Raw genomic sequence first — 18,713 nt, 5'->3', positions numbered from 1 at the left:
GGTGATTTTATTGGGTTGGCGAGGCCCCTCCCCCTGTTGCCACATCTCCTGCATATAGGAGAGTTTTCAGCTGGGCGGAAATGCAGCAAACCCATACTTCTAGTGTTGTACCAAGTGAATCAATTTTAAAGAGAACACACACACACACACACACACACACGTTCTCATTCAGCTCTCACAGAATCTTTAAAATATCACTTTAAACCAGTGGTGCCTCTGGGTGCCTTGGTGCATTAATCATGTCATTTATTCTTAGGTGTGTTTTTTGTGTTTATGTAGAGAGTTATAGAGAGTTGTGTCATTTCCCATTTTAGGTTGTCCCCTCATTAAAGACTATTAAAATAATATTATATTCTAATGTTATTTACTAAGTTTGAATACAGAGTTTGAAGAAGGGTAGCACATCAGTACCCTTTTACTGAGAGCATAGACTTTTCAGTTTGACTGCAAGTGAAAGAATTGCAACACAATGCAACAGTCTTATGTTGGAATGCACAAACTATTTTCCCAAACTGACCCTGTAATACCTACCATGCTAAACCTGCGGGCCTGCTAGATTTAATGATGTGTCTCTTGTCCTCTTCACCAGCAGCAGCAAGAGCACCACTCTGGAAGCAATGAGTTTTCCCACGTTCCTTCAAGCAGACCTGATACTTTTCGATGATGCCAGCCCCCATTAGTGTAACAATTTTCACTAGATTTGTCCTCGCTTTGCTCCATTTTCCCTGCCATCTGTTCCCAAGAGTGCGTGGGGAGAGTAGAAGTCCGTCCTTCTGACTTTGCTAACAAATCAGCCTCTGCTCTCCACCCGTTTCCGAGTCGGCCGGGACACTGTGGCCTCCTGATCAGAAGCAGATTTTCCATTAAACTGCGCCGTCTCATCCGAGGGATATTCTAGGATCCACACGGACCACCCCAACCCCTCCCCTCCGCAGAGGTCTGCCATCTGTTTCACCTTTATTGGTTGAAGTGTCTGTTGTATAGCTACTGGCTGTAACTTCCTGTTTGAATGCAACATATTGAAATTCTGAACCCACTGGCACTTTAAAGACCCAGCCAGGCCAGGAGGACGTAAAGGCTCTGCAAAGAGCAGCTCATACGCAGCAAAGGTCATATTCATGCAACATGAATATGCTGTTCACTGAGCTCGCCTGGGGACTTTAATTAGTGTCTGAACTGGGGGAAGGGAGACGGGAGGAAATAATATGTATACCGTCCAAGCCAAAAAAACTGCTAGAATACCAAATCACTTGTTTCTCAATCACCTGATCTGATAGTTCTTATATGTTGATATAGTTCATAACTGTTTATCATACATTCATCTATGTCTGGTTGGGCATGGACCGTTTCTACTTTTTTATATACTGTTTTAAAGCATAAATGCAAAGCTATTCACTGTACCATGTATGATTGTGTTTGTGACAAATAAAATCTGAATCTGAATGATTCCGTGTAAAATATACCCAAATACTGGTTTAAATATGGTTTTGTTTATGAGTTTATTTTGGATTTGGAATATGCATGTAATCTAAAAGCTTGTGTGAATGAAGTGGTACTGGAAATATTGCTCGCTCCATAATTAATGTTGCCGCATAAGCAGCGCTGAGCAGCCTTTACCTCTTTATTCGCTTGTGGTGAATGTATGTTTAGGCCAGCACCAGTGCTGCTAATAACTTTCACTTCATTATTCCCCCTACCTCCACCACACCCGCTATACCAATGGTACCAATGTTATTCTCAAGACTCATTTTACTAAGATCTTGAATGGAAGCAGGATCATTTTTCAAGAAAGGTTTCTGTGAGAACCCGTTTATGGCAACTATTCACTGTTTTGAATCTCTCCAAGAATGTATTGCACAAACTCAAAAGATCGATATATTCCTATAGGAACATCAGCATTGCCCCAGACACGCCCCAATATCGATATACATGGAATGCACCAAAAATCATTTGTGTAATGCATTAAATGCCAGCATTCATTCATGAAATTAAAATAGGAAAATAGATTCAAAACCTGTCGACCTACATGCAGAGTTTGTAAATGTGTCCTGAGGGTAACGCATTAATATTTCACACGAAGTTGGACTGAAGTTCACACTGAAAATTGAAAAATGTGAAAACTCTTGAAAGAGAGCCTGAATTTGTAATTTAAATCCACTTTAAATGGCCAGAAGTAAACAGGAGTCTTATCAGCCCACGTGACCCCAGGAAGGTTTTGCTGTTTTCCACTTGAGCAGTATTTGCCCATCATATTATTAGGATTCGATTTTTTTTTGTTCTTCTTTTTATTTCTCTCATTATTTGGTGACGTGTCTGAATGGCCTGCCTGTGCATTATACATAAAGTGAGGTTGATCAACCCTTGAGCAAAGAATCCTGGTAGTTTTTCATTTTTAATTGCAAGACTATTGACCAGATAAAAATGGATTTTTTTGCTGTAAGTTTTATTTTTCTCACACTCTTTGGTGAGGACCTGTAGTCCAGCATACCTGATTTGCATCACAAATCTTTCTGACGACTCTGAAAATAAATCCCTGTTATATAGTAAATTTAGGTAATCCCTGTTATATAGTAAGGTTGTTTTTTTTATTTATAAAATCTATTTACACATTTATGCTCTTTTTCCAAGAATACCAGAGTCTGGTGTGCACCCATTATTTTTCTGTATTTTTCTTTTGTCTTTTTGCACTTCTTTTATACAAGAGACCTGACTCAGACTGCACACTTCCTGTCCCAACATATAAAAAATTCTACGTACACACACACAAAAATGTCAACAAAACCTCAATGTTCTGCATGTATAATGCTGTGGCTATTGTGATGCATATCTGCACTGTTCTGTTAGCAGTTTCAGGAACTGTCCTTTGATAGCACGTGTGTGTATGTGTGTGTGTGATTGTTATATACATTTGTGTGGGTGTGTGTGATGTGTGCTTGTGTTTTTTTTTTTGGCATTTTGGAAAGCTTGTTAGTAGCGACCTGATTTGATGTCAGTGCCATTCTGACAGCCCCTGCTCTGTATGGGAAATATTTCACTTTTAATTGAGACGGTGACTTTTTTTGATGTCATTTAGCTGTTTTGTTGTGGGCCTTGTGGCAGGATGGCGCGCGGTAAACAAACAGACCCGGACGTTTTGTGGTAGCGGTTTTCCTTTTTGTGAGTGAAATCCAGCCATTTACAGCACTATCTGTTTACCAGTTGATCTGTTTGAAAACAGAAAGCTGTGGATTTTATTTTGCTTAATCACTGTTATTAATGCTGTCATGTGGAGGCGGGCCGTCATCGACTCTGTGCATGATGGGTAATCAATAATGACAAGACAGAACCTGCTTTGAGTTTGAGAGTTTTGTGCTTGTTTTAGTGTATATACGTTGTGATTTGTGTTTCTTTGGGCCCGTTTCCCTCTCTCAGGGCTGTGACCTGCCCGAGCAGAGTACTGTACATGTGGTGCTGCCCCCTGCTGGCACGGCGCGCCGCACTGAGGCGGCTCTGCAGCGCAGGCTGGGTGGAGGAGTGGGCAGTCTGACCCGGCTGGACCTCAGCGCCTCCCGACTGCTGACCACCAACACGGGCCTTGCGGTCATCCTGGATACTGAGTCCAACGGGCCTGATAACGCGTCCTCGCATGAAGGTACGGGGAGCGCACGCCGTGGCCTCCAGGTCGCCGTAGCATGGACAGATGCTGATAAGGGAACTCCCACTGAAGCAAACACGCAGATTTTTGGGGTGAAGTTGCCACTGATGTCTAAAAAAAAAAGGGGCATTCCAAAATGTTTAAAATGTAATTTTATCGTTTTAAAGTGCATACGGTGAATATTTTTCAACACCAGTCATGACCATATAGCGTACGTTTAAATGGTACGACAGTGAGGCAGTGCCAAGAAACACATACACGTTGGCAAACTGTGTTGAAGTGTGTTGCACTTTTACATTTACATTTACATTTACAGCATTTATCAGACGCCCTTATCCAGAGCGACTTACAATCAGTAGTTACAGGGACAGTCCCCCTGGAGCAACTTAGGGTTAAGTGTCTTGCTCAGGGACACAATGGTAGTAAGCGGGATTTGAACCCGGGTCTTCTGGTTCATAGGCGAGTGTGTTACCCACTAGGCTACTACCACCCTGCTGTGCTCTTTAGTATTGAGTGTTACTGAAACTCTAACAAATCAATTTCAATGTGCATTAAAAAATGAAAGTACAGCACTGGATCATGGCAGGCGAGAAGGGTGGTGCGGTTCAGGTTTATTCTGTTACTTTTAGTGCAGCAGGTAGTTGAAATCCCCGGGTACCTTGCAATATGATACGATATGCAAGACATAGCCCCTGATAATAGCACAATACAACGATTATTTATTTAGTTATTTATTTATTGCGAGACACTCATACGGCGATACATCACAAAAACAAAATACCTAGGAAAAGTTCAAATGCAGGAATTCTTTATCTGTGCCAGACACACAATTTTAACAGAGAGCAAGAAAGCTGCAGCAGCTCTGCGGGCGAACCTCTTGTTTCTTTTTTGGCTGCGTGACAATGCATCATATCACGCAGAGGTCAGAGTTCAACAAATGACAAATTTGATCACGCTGTGCACCGAAGCATGTGGGGGGGCTATTTAACTGCGCACAGTGCACGCCATAGAAAACAGAGTGTTTCAGAGCGCCGCGTCTTTAATCCTGACGGGACCAAGCAAAGAGGTTTCCAGCCCTGTTTAATTCACACATCCACGTGTACATGTGTGATAAAATATTTCTGTGGTATTCTGTGAATGGGTGCAATGGTTCTCAGAAAAGTACCGAACCGTTTGGACCGCCCCTGCATGGTTTAATGCGCCTTTATGGAGTTCATTTTGAAATTGGAAATGTCCAGTAATTGGTCAATAACTTGCTGACAGCTTAACAGTAGCCTAGTGTATAGTAGCCCAATGGGCGAAAGCCCTGCGCGTGAGCTAATGTCCACTCCGCCCACTCGCCCCCTCATACACTGTTGTAACTGGAGCTGAGATGGAAGTACAACCAGCGAGGAAAACAAGAAAAGAAATAGGCATGTGGAACACTAGTGGATCAGCCGAGAGACAAAAGTTTGAAGAAGCATTGTTGAGCAACTCGAAAAGTTAACCACAGCAGAATGGCTGCCGTCTATTGAAGATGCTGTTGAAATTGCTACTGAGGAGACATACCTGAAGAAACTCACTTCTGTTCCATTGCCAGGAACCCACACTGTCGGGCACCGCACATTAGAACAGTGTTGCGTGTTGTAATAGTGGGATGGCCCATAAAATGAAGCCTCTGAAACTAGCAAAAGGCATCGTTCTCTGTGGCTCACTGTCATCTTCTGTTCCTCTTATCCTCCATCCGCCCTTCCACTCTCACCTGCCAAGCTTTCATCCCGTGTCGCTGGCCAGCCCGTCATAAAACCCGCTTTATCTAACCCTCCACATCCCCCCCTGTAAAGCATTAGCATAATGGCCTGTGCCCCGCCCGAAATCGTAAATTAGCCCTGCTTCGCAGTATAAAGCCCACTTTGTCGAATTTATTGTGAATCGTGGCCTGGACCGGTGTCCTATGCTTTTAGCCCTAATGAGAATGCTGTGTGTGTGTGTGTGTGTGTGTTGTAATTTATTTGAGGTTAGGACAGGCAGACAGGACGTGTCCTCTCTTTACTAAATCATATGCCATGAAGATGTCTGGATGCTTTTCTCCACTAATTGGATCTGCTTCCTTTGTCGTCTGTGGGCCGCCTGATACACTCGTCCTTGGCCTTACCTTAACAAGCCTGCCGCGCCCGTCTCGTCCAAGCCTCCTACCTCTCTCAGCGTTGCCCGGTCTACCACGGGAGACGTGCATAAATCTATTAACCCTTGCCCTGTGGTGTTTATTTTATTTATTTGTTTATTTCTTTTTAGGGAACGTTTTTTTAGGGAATATGAGCAAAAAGGAGGATGCAGGTTAAATGTACAAAATATCATCCTCACCCTCTGGCCACATCTTCATCCACACCCCTCCCCAGCTTTTTTCTCCTTTCTCTTAAAAATGATATGCGCGCACACACACACACACACACACACACCGCACACACCACAATCTACTTGTTTATTTGTGTTCCCAGAGCCCAAGCATCACAGCAGCTTCTACGTGTTCTGCAAGAACCTGTGCAGGTCAATCCAGCCTGGGAAGCTCCGTGTCCGCTGCAGCGTGTGCAAACAAGGGACCCTCACCCTGAGTCGGGTAAAATGCAGCCCTGTCCATAGCAGGGGTAGACATTTTGTGTATCTGTACTTCACAGATGTTTTTCCATTTCTTTATTTCATTTGACATTTTCAGCATTTATCAGACGCCCTTATTCAGAGCGACTTACAGTCCGTCGTGACAGGGACTGTTTCCCTGGAGACACTCAGGGTTAAGTGTCTTGCTTAGGGACACAATGGTAGTAAGTGGGATTTGAACCTGAGACAAGATTTTCTTTTTGAGTTATGAGTATTACATGGTGACATAGTCTTCCAATCTTATGATCCCTTCTATAAATAAATAAACAAAAAAATAAAACAGCAATTTCTGTTCTATTAACATCACAGTCATACAACTGAAGATGTATTTAGAATACTTCAACTCATGTATACGGTTTGCGTACTTCCACCACCACTAGTTTGATGACTGTAAATATATGAGGAAGCAGTGTAAGGGCCAACTCGTGATGGCTAGACAGTTGGACCACATCATCTCCAAAACTGCAGCTCTTGTGGGATTTTCCTGCTGTGCAGTGGTCAGAACCTACAGAAAGTGGTCCAAGGAAGGAGAACTGGTGAACCAGTGTCAGCCAAGACTCATTGATGCATGTGGAGCCTCTGTTGTCTGATTCAATAGAAGAGCTACAGTAGGCCAAATTGCTAAAAAAATATTTGCACTGGTTCTGATAGGAATGGAAGAAGGTGGCCTGGTCCTGTTTTCTGTCACAACGTGTGTGTGTGTGTGTGTGTGTGTGTGGCACTTACCTGGGGAAGACCATGGCATGTCATATGTCTGACTCACAAATTCAACACAACAATTCTCAATTTGCATAATCACAGTCAACTACTGCAATATGTCCAAATCTATTTATTAATAAATGGCAGTAAGACTCATGTATTTTGATGAATAGATTTCATAATTTTAGCCAAAATACTAGTTTAGTACCTTATTGTGTCCTTTTTGGGTGTCATATTAACATGCATCTCACCATGGTGTACAAAATGGTCTACATTTTGCAGAATGTGTTCTGCACCTTCAATCCAAATCCAGTTCTTGGTTACAGTGCTCCCTATTAGTTAAGGATTCTGATTGGTCACAGAGGCTTCACACCTGACTCACAGGAAGAGGAGTACCAGCAGTACCCTGACCTCGAGGTCTAATTCGTTCCAGTGAGCCGAAGAGGGGTGGGATGTGTGAACGCGCTCATCCACAAAATATATGCTATGATTGTTACTATTGTTAGAACGGTTGCTTCTTAGTTGCAGTCTTCAGTGGTTAATAATGTGTTGAATTGATATAGCCAGAGGAATGTGGTTTATTTTGTTATTTTTCACCTCTTAGTAATGTCAACCATGCACGCACACACGCACACACACACACACACACACACACACACACACACACACACTGTCATGCCTGGAGTTGATTGTCTACTTCTATCAAATCTCTTAAACTGTGGCAACACAGACACTTTGAAGTGTTGAGCTCACCTAACCCGAGATTAAAGCTCAGCTTGATGCTCTGGACGACGGGGTAACCGAGTGACCCCCAGCTGCTCTGTTAACAGCCCTTCCAGCACACACAAACATTCAGCAACTTTCAAAGTGGCGGCCACATCAAATAAGTTTCGCCAGACGCCAACTCTGTCCGGCCTCCACCCTCCACTCTCAGTACGCGGGCCGGCTGCCCAGCGCTCCAGATTTCGCCGCCGCTTCGACAAGGCAGAGTGACAAGTTGCTAAGCTGCACCTGCTTCCTTTTTTTTCCCCCCTTGCTTCGGGCATTATGCAGCATTGGGACTCTGTTTGTCCACTGTCACATGCCAGCACCGATCCGCCTTCTTGCCAATCTCTACTTTCGCCTTCGTAGGGCTTGGACCGGATTCCAGAATCTCTGCGGTCTGGCGCCGGAGACAGGGAGAGTGACTGGGGGCCGGGAACAGCCCGTCGCTACACTCTACCTGTTTTTCTGGGGGGGTTACCAGTCAGAAAGGAATCTTACGCATCCCACACACACACACACACACACACACACACACAGTCTGAAGCAAATCAGCTCAGTGCTCCAAAATGATCTCATATCTCTGTTACTGATAATGGGAAGGTGCTTGTTGCTCCGTGTTCTATGCACTCTTGAGTTCAGAGAGTGTGGAATGAATTCTTAACTCGTTTGAGCATCTGTGTTGGTGTGTGTGTCTCTGCCGCATACCCCCTGGCCCTCCACTGTGGATGCCAATTCATTGGACACACCAGGAACATTCCGGAGAGCCTGTAGAGTTCCTCACCCGCGCACTGGAGCTTCCTTTCATCCTGCGCCCGGGATGATAGCAGCGGCATCTTCTCTTCCTCTCCCCCCTCGCACTCGTTCACGGTCAACTCCTATCGAAATACGTCTCTCTCACACCATCCATCTTTAATGCACTGGGGTACATAAAGTTGTTTTATTTTTTAGTTGTTATGTGTGTGTGTGTGTGTGTGTGTGTGTTCTGCCGTTATGTGCTAAATTTCCTGTCCACTCTGATTGTCAGTAATTGACAGTGAACTTTAATCAAACCAGTCAGAGCTGCAGATCCAGGCAGTTGCTTTTCCTAAAAGTGATGGATTTTGGGTCCTGTGCGACGAAGGTGTGGCTGATATTCTGAAGGGAGCGGGGAAGACAAAGGGGGAGGAAAAGAGACAGATGAGAACAATGAAAGAGGTGTGTTGGTGAATAATTCATAACCAGTATTCTCATTAATCATTTATATTCCGAGGTGTCTGTGTTTGTGTGTGTGTGTTTCTAATTATGTCTGTAAGCCAGAGTGTGTTTGTGTGGGTGGGTTTATATAATTATGCTTGTCTGTGTGTGTGTCTGTGTTTTGAGACGCTGTGTTGGGGGGGACTGTGTGACCTTTCCGTGCTGTCTCTGAGCAGGTGTGTGTGTGGAATCTCTGTCCACCACAAACCCATCTCCATCCTGTCCCCTTACTCCCCAACCCACTCCCCTCTTCCCCCGAAGGGGAGTAATGATTTTCTTAACCTTTTTAGAGGCTTATTAGAGCTACTGTCAGAATGTTTAAATGCTTATGATAATGAGCCTCTGCACATTCGGGACAAGTCGTCCCAAAACAATAAAGGACAAGGGATGAGGAAGAGGGAATCTGGTGCTGCGCTGCTTTCTAGGCACCTCTTGTGTACTTGGACCTTGTTGATGTTGATATGGGCGACACGTTTGCATGGGCACCGATCGGTGCCCTCCTGCTTGCCCTATTAACCAGTTCCAAAATAAAACCACGTTGTACTGTTCTCGCAGCACGTTGTGCTCCTGGAGCAAATAACAGTCAGCCAAACTCGTTTTCAAGAGTCAGGAAAATTCACCCGGCCCTGGACATATCAGCCCTGCCGTAGGGCACTCACCGTTTTCTCAGCAAGGAGAGTGGTCAGCAACATTTCTCCACCCTGCAGATACTTTTTTTTTTTTTTAATGGGATAAAATGAAGGGGGTCATGCTGCTATAACCAGCCAGTGGGCACTGCTGGAGAGTTTCACCAACATCAGGAATGGGGGCAGCAGTCAGTGTCTGATGACTCCTGGTGTAATTGAAGCAAAGATAATGTCAGAGGTTAGGTTGTATATGGAAGTAACACAATAACACCTACACCTTGAGTTTTTCCTCTCTCCTTATAGGGTCCATCATGTTGGGATGATGTTCTGCTGCCAGGTCGTCTCCACGGAGTCTGTCAATCACAAAGCTGCACGGGCAGAGTGGCGGTACGATTTGTTCCCACCTTTCTGTACATGTCCTCATACAGAAGGCCACTGTTGCCAAACCTCACCTCCATCTCCAGCAGATGCTTGTGCAGCGTTACCCCATGCTAGTTAGTTAGCAGAGGTGGAGTTACCAATCATACCTAGTAACTACTTTACTAATTCATCCAAAAATAGATTAGGAAATGCTCAATTTAAAAGGTAAATTTGTATGATGCTTTCACGTTTCATTTAAACGATACTTTTAACAGAAGGTGATCTAGGGGTCAAAATATTAAGCCAAACCAAGCTCCTTATACCTGGGAGTGTCCATTTTTGTGCTGTATTCTGTAACAGAATAATTTTGTCTTAAAAGTAATTTCTTTTTTGTTTACACATTTCTATTAGGCAGTTGGAATTTGTGCAATTTGAGGGTTAAAAGAACCACAGCTCATGACTGCAGTGGGCAGTTATTTATTAAATTAAGTTAATGCATTCATTTCGCGCTACAGGCTTGTTTGCTATGAAACCAACAGACTCTCTTAACTGAATGAATTGCTGGTTAATCGTTTTGTTCTTTGGTCTCGGTTTTTCCTCCACCTGCAGGAGTTTTATCTGAAGTGTGCCAGCCACCCCACCCACGACGACGACACCTCTGTAGCTCTAGACCTCATCATGCCCAACACCCGGGGCATCCCCTGCATTGCATGCACAGATGTGATGTGAGTATCATAATAAATACAGATTTTTCAAATCAAACAGAAAATACTTCTACACACAAATGGTGTGACCACCATTTGCCTTCAGTTCTTCAGTGCATTGAGAAGACCTGCTGGTCTGATAGAGAAGACATGGCACCGGGATGCACTATGGGAGGAACACAAGCCAGTGGAGGAAGTGTGATGCTTTGATCAGAATTGGAAAAAGGCAGAATCTTGTCATCTTTCCATTCAGTAAAATATGCCAACTCAGCAGTTTGTCATATAGTTTAAAATATTAAACACGCTTATTATTTCAAACTAAAAACAAACTATGATTGTTTGTATGAGTGTGTGTGTGTGTGTGTGTGTGTGTGTGTGCGTGTTGTGAGGTTAGCATATGAGCAAGGTTTCTCAGAAAAAGCACTTCTACCGTATGCTTCAGGACAGAGGACAGAGGGACAATGAGGCCCAATCACAGACGCCGGCCATTCAAATCAAGGAGCCGGCTCATGCATGATTGAAGTGGCCACACAATTTACCTCCTGAGAGTCTGAAGGCGCCTTTCTTCCATCTGCAGCACCCACTCCCAGCCACTGCAGCTGCTGCAGCTCCTCGGTTTGTTTAAAGGGTCAAGACAAGGACAAACAAGCTCCTACTTCACCCCAGTTTCTCTCGAGAACCCAGAGAGGGAACCCGGAGAGCCCCACCATACAGCCTGACTGGTGTGTGTGTGTGTGTGTGTGTGTGTGTGTCTGTGTGAGAGAGAGATCAAATAATTTGAACACATCAACACACACACTGCAGCAGGAACTGTTAACAGAAGCTACACAATGTTAAAGATTTACTCACTAAATATCAAATCTTCATAGTCCAAAGTGGTGTTTTGGCATAGTATCCTTCTTCTGCTCCCATGTCTGCAAAAGGAACGTATGTTTTTATTTCATCATCTGGTAACCCGGGATTTCTAATGGATTCAATCTGACCAGAATCCAGAGTCTTTTGATGAGACCTTCACTTCTCTCCCCTCAGCGTGGCTTTTAGAATCGCGTGGCTGGACTGTATTTGTGTGAGGCAGGTTGTTGTGTACACGTAATAATATTCATGTAAGACTAATGAATAATTTAGAAATAATTCAGGATCGAAGTGCAGTTAAGTACAGTGCACAGTAGAATTTCTATGCTTTACTGCCTGCAAACATACAACCAGCTCTCCTCCTTCATTTTCCGATCTAAACAGGCCCTCCCCACCCGCCACTAATCTTCCTTCATACACCTTTTGGCAGGGTGTGTATGTCGAGAGCAGGGAACACACAGATGCAATGAAAGCTTGCATTCATGCTTTTATTAATCTAGTATTTTAAACCAGTGCTGCTGTTTTATCCATATGAGCATTTCTTCTTGCTGCGTGGGTCAGTGTCTCCAGCACATTTGTTTCTCAAGCTGAAACTCCCAGTATAGTATATTTAATATCTATGGTTTTGGCCTATAAAGGAGAACGGGCATTCAGCAAGCTGTGTACCACAGGCATAGTTTCAGGAAGGTGGAGCTTAGCGGAGAATTTGAAATCTTTCATCTGTGACCAATGCAGGCACCCTTGACGTGGAAATAGATGTGTCTATGGTCAAAACCTTTGTCTGTATTGATTACATCTGAGCGATGTTCCCTGCTCTTCTTGTCAGTTTTGCTTAATGGGTGAACAAAAATGAAAGGGGAGTTTTTTTATTGCCCAAAAGATACATTTACCAACATTTCACCAAAATCACCACCCGAACAGCTTTAATGCACTTTGAGACTCTAAAGTCTCTGTCTTGTGAAATGGTCAAGATGCTGGTTACTCTCCCCCATAGGGGTTCAGGATGAGATCTGGTATCATTTAATACTAATCAACCATTCAGTGATGCTTGTGGCTTATGAATGGGATGACCATCCATATACATAAAATTGTCTAATTTTACAACTGTTATATGTGTGCGCTGCCCCACTGTGCCCCTATGGGACAAATAAAGTTCTTTGAATTGAATTGAATTGAATTAGGATGGAAATTTTTCATCACAGGATAAAGAGCAGGTCGCTTTGTATAGTTTTGTACTGATCCAGCAAGTGGATCTAAACTTTTCCCAACAAATGAGTTTCTTTACTCATTCATTCAGGTGTGACCTTGGACGCGCAGCTCCATTTTTCATTTGGGTTGAACGGATCTGCTTGGTAACATGATGCGACTGATGCGCCCCCGCATATGATGTGTGTGTGTGTGTGTGTGTGTGTGTTTGTAGGACTCCTGTGTTGGTGTCACAGTGTGAAGAGCGCCATGTCATCTGCCTGGACTGTTTCCATACGTACTGTGTGACCCGACTCAATGAGAGGCAGTTCATCCACGACCCTGAGGTGGGCTACTCTCTCCCCTGTGCGGGTAGGTGTTCATTTATTTGTAACTGGGAGTATGTACATTCATTAAAGTTTGCGTGAATGCTGGGTTTAAGCTAAATCCTCTTAATTAAGGGTGGTAGTAGCCTAGAGGGTAACACACTCGCCTATGAACCAGAAGACCCAGGTTCAAATCCCACTTGTTGCTCCAGGGGGACTGTCCCTGTAAATACTGATTGTAAATTGCTCTGGATAAGGGCGTCTCATAAATACCGTAAATGTAAATGTAATTATTACTATTATTATTATTTACACTCGTGTCTGTGTGTGTGTGTGTGTGACATACACACACACACAGAGACTGCCCCCTCATGGTCGCAATATATGTTACTGCCATATCCTGACGAGGGCCGTTATGAACAGCAGCCCTCTGCCTCCGTTCATTTCTTCTCTCTACATATGTACTCTCAATTAATTTCAGGGTTAACTCTACTTTTATCATTCAGACATATAAAGACTGCGAGCTCAAATAAATATTTTCCACTCCAGCTTCAGAATAAGGAACTTGTAGACACTGGAACCATCAATGTATTTAGATCTTTGGGTTCTAGTTGTGCTTAGTCTTCCACCAATCACTGTTTTTTTTCATGGTTGTTTATGGTTGTAGCCCAGAGCCACAATGCTACATGCTGCAATATTTTCTGAAAAAACAAGTATGATGTTTATCCATCAGCTTATCATTCCACAGAACAGCAGTAAGACCATAAACACTAAAATTGACAATAATCACAATATAATCTACATCCACTTTACCTTACAAGCCAAGTTTATGTATATAAAGAAACTGTATTCACATGGAGAGCATGGGGAAGATATCTAATTCTGAGAGGCTTGATCACTCAACTTTTCTGCACTGAAAAAATGGAAATTGGGGACTGCAAAATTGGGGATTTGCAAAAATTAATTTAGGGTTAACAGGATTAATATATGTTATTTTTTTTGTAAACATGATTTAGTCAAGTGCATTTTCAGTTTTTCTCACTTTGAAAGTGACTGAATTGAAAACATGAAATGTCTTTCTTCACTCCATAATGGTCATTTACCAAACATTCTACATCCAGAAAACCACCAGCATTGTAAAGGACTCTACACACCCCACACATTTCCACTCTGAACTGACAAACACACACACTCTGTTCAGAACATTCTATCACATTGCCTGTGTTCCATGTTTTCACTTTATGTAGCCGGCTTGTCGATGTTGCACACATGCACTTTATGTCAATATAATGTTACATGTAGCACCAGGTTCCGTAGAAACGTCTTTTCATTTCATTATGTACTGTCTAACATGTATGTAGCTGAAATGACAATAAAGCTCAATTTGAACTTGAATTTGAACTGCTGGGGATATGCAGCCATGGTTTATGCCTTGTGTGTCACTGTTGGTAATGTTGTAGGGATATTAGAGGTGTGAACCTTCACTGGTCTCAATTTGATTTGATTACAATTATCAATGCCTCGATATCCATGCATCACAATGCATCCCATAAACGGAGTTAGTGGTTTGCCCTGGTCCTTCTGCATATCGACTCTTCACCAAGCAGAGGAACCGAGCAGACTGTTCCAAGCTCCTGTGGTCCTTTATTATTTCATTTTACATAAAAGCAGTAAAGCACAATAAATAGAGAGTGTGATGGAAACCCCAGCAGCGTCTTTTCCGGCATGCTTCACTAGTGTTTCCTCCACTGCACACCGTCCCAAACTCTTTACAACCTGAAGCCATATATGCCAGAAAAATGCCTGATTCAGACGTCCGTGGCTTCACGTGAGCGTGAGAAAATATAAAACCACTTTCAGACCAAATAAGGGCACACTGCGCTCGCGGCAGGGCTCAGCGCAAAAAAATATGCATGGTTCGCTAAACTCCTGGTAAGGCGATAATGTCGTGTTGAAGATCTCTGCACACACAGAGACTATTAAGATCAGCTGTTAAGATCCGCCATTCCTGTTTCGTGTGTGTGTTTTGAAGAAAAGAGCACTAGCCCGCTTTGATTCCACTGGTCGTGTGAAAACACGTCACGGCGCGCAGTGTGGAACTCCTGCCCGGAGTCGGATCAGGCCGTTTTAACAAGAAAATCACCAAGCAACATCATCATGATATATGAATAATAGCATTGATAGGAGTAATAGTTCATCACTGCATTAGTAGCATTGTAGACGGGGATGGAATATCTGAGCATGGAGGTTACCGGGGCACGCACCATTTGGATGACTGCTGATCATGTTGAATGCTCCCTACTGCTCAGCTATTCATTTTTAATGGCTGTATAATGCATCGCCTGTCTAAATTCCCTCTTTTCTCTCTACGTAATGGTAAACAAGTTGCACAAAATTATAAAAGCAATGTGCACGTCACATTTGTAGCTAATTGTAACAAAAACATTTGAATTACCCAACAGATATAGTTCCATAAACATAATAAAAAATTGTTATTTAGCACAGTGCCTTTGATTGATATTAGCATTAATAAATCAAGTTGACACATTGTCATTAGAAAAACTAAATATTATGCTGACCGAACATAATATTTTAAAACAATTTCACATTATTTAAATGTTTAAGGTAACAGTAATTGAGTCAGTTGGTCATATTTTGATCATGTGGTACTGATGTACACATTCAAATCAAGTAAATGCGGTGGATTACTTTTTTGAATGCGTATCTTACATGCACATTTTTCTTTTCCTGGTTATGAATTCTGTACAGGTTTATTGATGGTCATCACAGCCTCCTGATGAGGCCTTCGCTGCCATCCTCTCAGTTACTGCATATGATCTTATTACTGTAACTGTATAGGCAGCATGTGTTGGTGGTTTGTGGTGGATTATAACTGCAAAAAAGACTCCTGGCCATCCTACCTGTGGTTCTGGTTTACACCAAAGCTGGAACTTTTGTTCCAGCCTGTTGGCATTAGTAAGGCATTCTGGGTCTTCTCGATGACTAATAAATGTGCAAATGCTTTTGAGTGATTGCTTTCACTGCACATTAAAAGTGTATTCTTGTGTGTGTGTGTGTGTGTCTTTGATTGCACAGGAGCAAGAGTGCCCTCTTTGCCCAACTGAACGTTTCTGTGCTTCTGTGTGTTGGGGCTATCCATCAATGTGTGTGGGTCTGCAGACAGGAGATTGCTCAGAAAGGTCAAACTTCTGCCTCAAATGGCATTTCCACTCTAAACAACTTTAACTGCCTCACCAAGGCACGCGTGTCGAAAAGGCCGAGATAAAAGGACGAAACAAGGCCTCGTGTCTTGAATTTGAAACAAAGATCCCTGCAATCTGGTAATCAAACTGGAGAGCAAGGGAGCGAGGCAGGTGGTAAAGCACGGTTTGGAGATTATTTCCATCAGAAAATTCTGCTTCTGAGTTGTCGGTCACAACCTTGTTTAGAACAGCACTTCGCATACAGGGTAACAGTCAAGGCTCAGGTCTGAAATCTGAACACAGCACGGCACCGCTGTCTGTCTCTTTCCCCCACTTCCCCCAGGCTTTTATTTCCAATCTAATCATTTACATTATTATTCTTTATGCTCACTTTCCTTTTCATTCAACCAAACATCATCTGGAATGAACAATACTGCATCCCGAAGTAATGAAGAGAACAGAGATGGACCCGGTGCATGTAGCATAGAAGGGGTTAAAACCATGGAAGAGAGTGGTGATTAGACACCGACTATTGAAGGAGCAACAGAAGATTACATCCCAATCTGCATTATGATTTTTGTATATACTTATAGCTCTTTTTTTTCTGAAACCCTTTAGGTGCCTGCCATCTCTGATTAGCAGGCTTCCTTAAACTAGCTAAAGGTCCCTGGGGTCTTCTGTCTCTTCAGTTCAATTCATTTTCTCGCAGCTGGCCTGCTGTTGTCCTGACTCATTCCTGTAAAAGTAATTAAGTGGTAACTTCTTGAGAACTTGTTGAGTGTGAAAATACTTCAGGAAAGGAACACGTTCAAAACACTGTACGCTCTTGTCCTTGGACGTGGTGTATTTTGAAAGTAAAGCTATGCAGACAGAAAGACAGGCTTTATCCCTCCAGAGTTTCCAATCGATCAGTGGTCAGCGTTCCTGAACGTGCTAGCTGGCACAAATATGCTTTTAGCCAAATTTGTTCTGATCTTCACATTAAATTCCGCAATGTGCTTTTGAAGTAGCAGAGGTACTTTTGATTGCCGGTGTTTCCTTAAACACACATTCACACTTGCACACATGTGCTCTATCTCTCTCTGTATAACACTCTGAAAAACGCAGACCGTTTTCATTTGAACTGAAGACAAAAGTATGGCTGAGATACCGCTGAAATTGAATTTTAATACTAAAACAAATATATAAATTTAAAAAAATTCTATTAATGCGTATTTCTCTGCACTGTGAAGTAGTGTTGTGAGATAATGGGTCTGTGGTGGCCTAGCAGGTAAGGAAGCAGATCCGTAATCAAAAGGGTTGTAGGTTCAAAATCCAGAACTGTGCCCACATGCTGCTCCCCGGGCTCCTTTAATGGCTGCCAAATGCTCACTAAGGTTGTCATTATGTGCTCATCTCGTTGTCACCGTGTGCTGTGCTGCAGTGTTTCACAATGACAATCACTTCACTTTCATAATGTTGATCACCGGGTGTGCACGCAGGTTGGGGGTTTAAAAAAAATGACCCAGAGCTTATAAAACATCTTTTTATTAAAGCCTGATTTGTGTTGGTGGGAGTTGTTTGTGCCATTGTGGTCTTCTGTGCTCCAGGACTCCTGGCTTACTCCTGAGGCAGTGGTTGGCCTAGTGGGTAAGGAAGTGGACTCATTATCGGTTGTCTGTTCAAATCCCAAGGTGCCACTGAGCAAAGTACCGTCCCCCAGCACTGCTAAGTAAGGTGTTTGTTTAAAAGCAGAGGTGACATGTCGTTGTGTGCAGCGCTGCAGTGTTTCACTATGAGAGTCACTTCACTTTCACCAAGTCAAAGGACCCTGTGGACCTGTGGTGATGTTATTGTGCAGCCCAAAATGCACCCTTCCAATGAACACTTATTATATGGTATAAAAATGTGGTTGTATGCTGTGGTAGGACTAAGGTGTTATATTATCAGAACCACCTGCAAAATGGAATATAAAGGTTTGGTTTCTGTGATTCCTGTAGATAAATTAAGAGCAGTGGGTGGGGACTATTTCTATCCCTTCAAATGGAGGTATTTTTTGTGTGTGCATGGGGAGTTAGTCTGGTGTGGAGTCTTGAGAAAGGCAGCTATGGGGGAGTGAATTAGGTCATGTTGCAGATATATACAGTACATTTACATTTACATGTAAGGCATTTGGCAGACGCCCTTATCCAGAGTGACTTACAATGTGCTTTCAAGTTACCATCGATGAAGACATCAATTCCAGTTCATTAGGACCCCAAATATGAATACAAACTTTTTATTCACTCTGTTGTAGATTATGTAACACAAGTTCGACAATAAGAAGTTTACAAGTTCATCTAAATATTCTCTAAAGAGGAAGGTCTTGAGCTGCCGTTTGAAAATACTCAGTGACTGAGCTGTTCTGATGTCAAGGGGAAGTTCATTCCACCACTGAGGGGCCAAGACGGAGAAAAGTCTAGATGAGGAGTCTTCCTTTTACCTTCAGAGATGGAGGGACCAGGCGAGCAGTA

At 43.0% G+C, this 18,713-nt stretch overlaps 1 protein-coding gene across 1 annotated transcript in view; it reads left to right on the top strand.

Annotated features, from left to right (window-relative positions):
* Window positions 1-18,713, top strand: part of prkn (parkin RBR E3 ubiquitin protein ligase) — a 72,986-nt gene that overhangs the window by 26,394 nt on the left and 27,879 nt on the right. Inside the window, exons 3-7 of the mRNA XM_028990201.1 lie at window positions 3,412-3,631; window positions 6,112-6,230; window positions 9,895-9,978; window positions 10,561-10,676; window positions 12,928-13,064. Of these exons, the coding sequence (XP_028846034.1) occupies window positions 3,412-3,631; window positions 6,112-6,230; window positions 9,895-9,978; window positions 10,561-10,676; window positions 12,928-13,064 (676 nt within the window). The remainder of the gene's footprint in view (window positions 1-3,411; window positions 3,632-6,111; window positions 6,231-9,894; window positions 9,979-10,560; window positions 10,677-12,927; window positions 13,065-18,713) is intronic.

The sequence above is a fragment of the Denticeps clupeoides genome, chromosome 8 (assembly GCF_900700375.1).
Source record: "Denticeps clupeoides chromosome 8, fDenClu1.1, whole genome shotgun sequence".
Lineage (NCBI taxonomy): Eukaryota > Metazoa > Chordata > Actinopteri > Clupeiformes > Denticipitidae > Denticeps > Denticeps clupeoides.
This window is presented reverse-complemented; position numbering and strand designations above follow the sequence as displayed.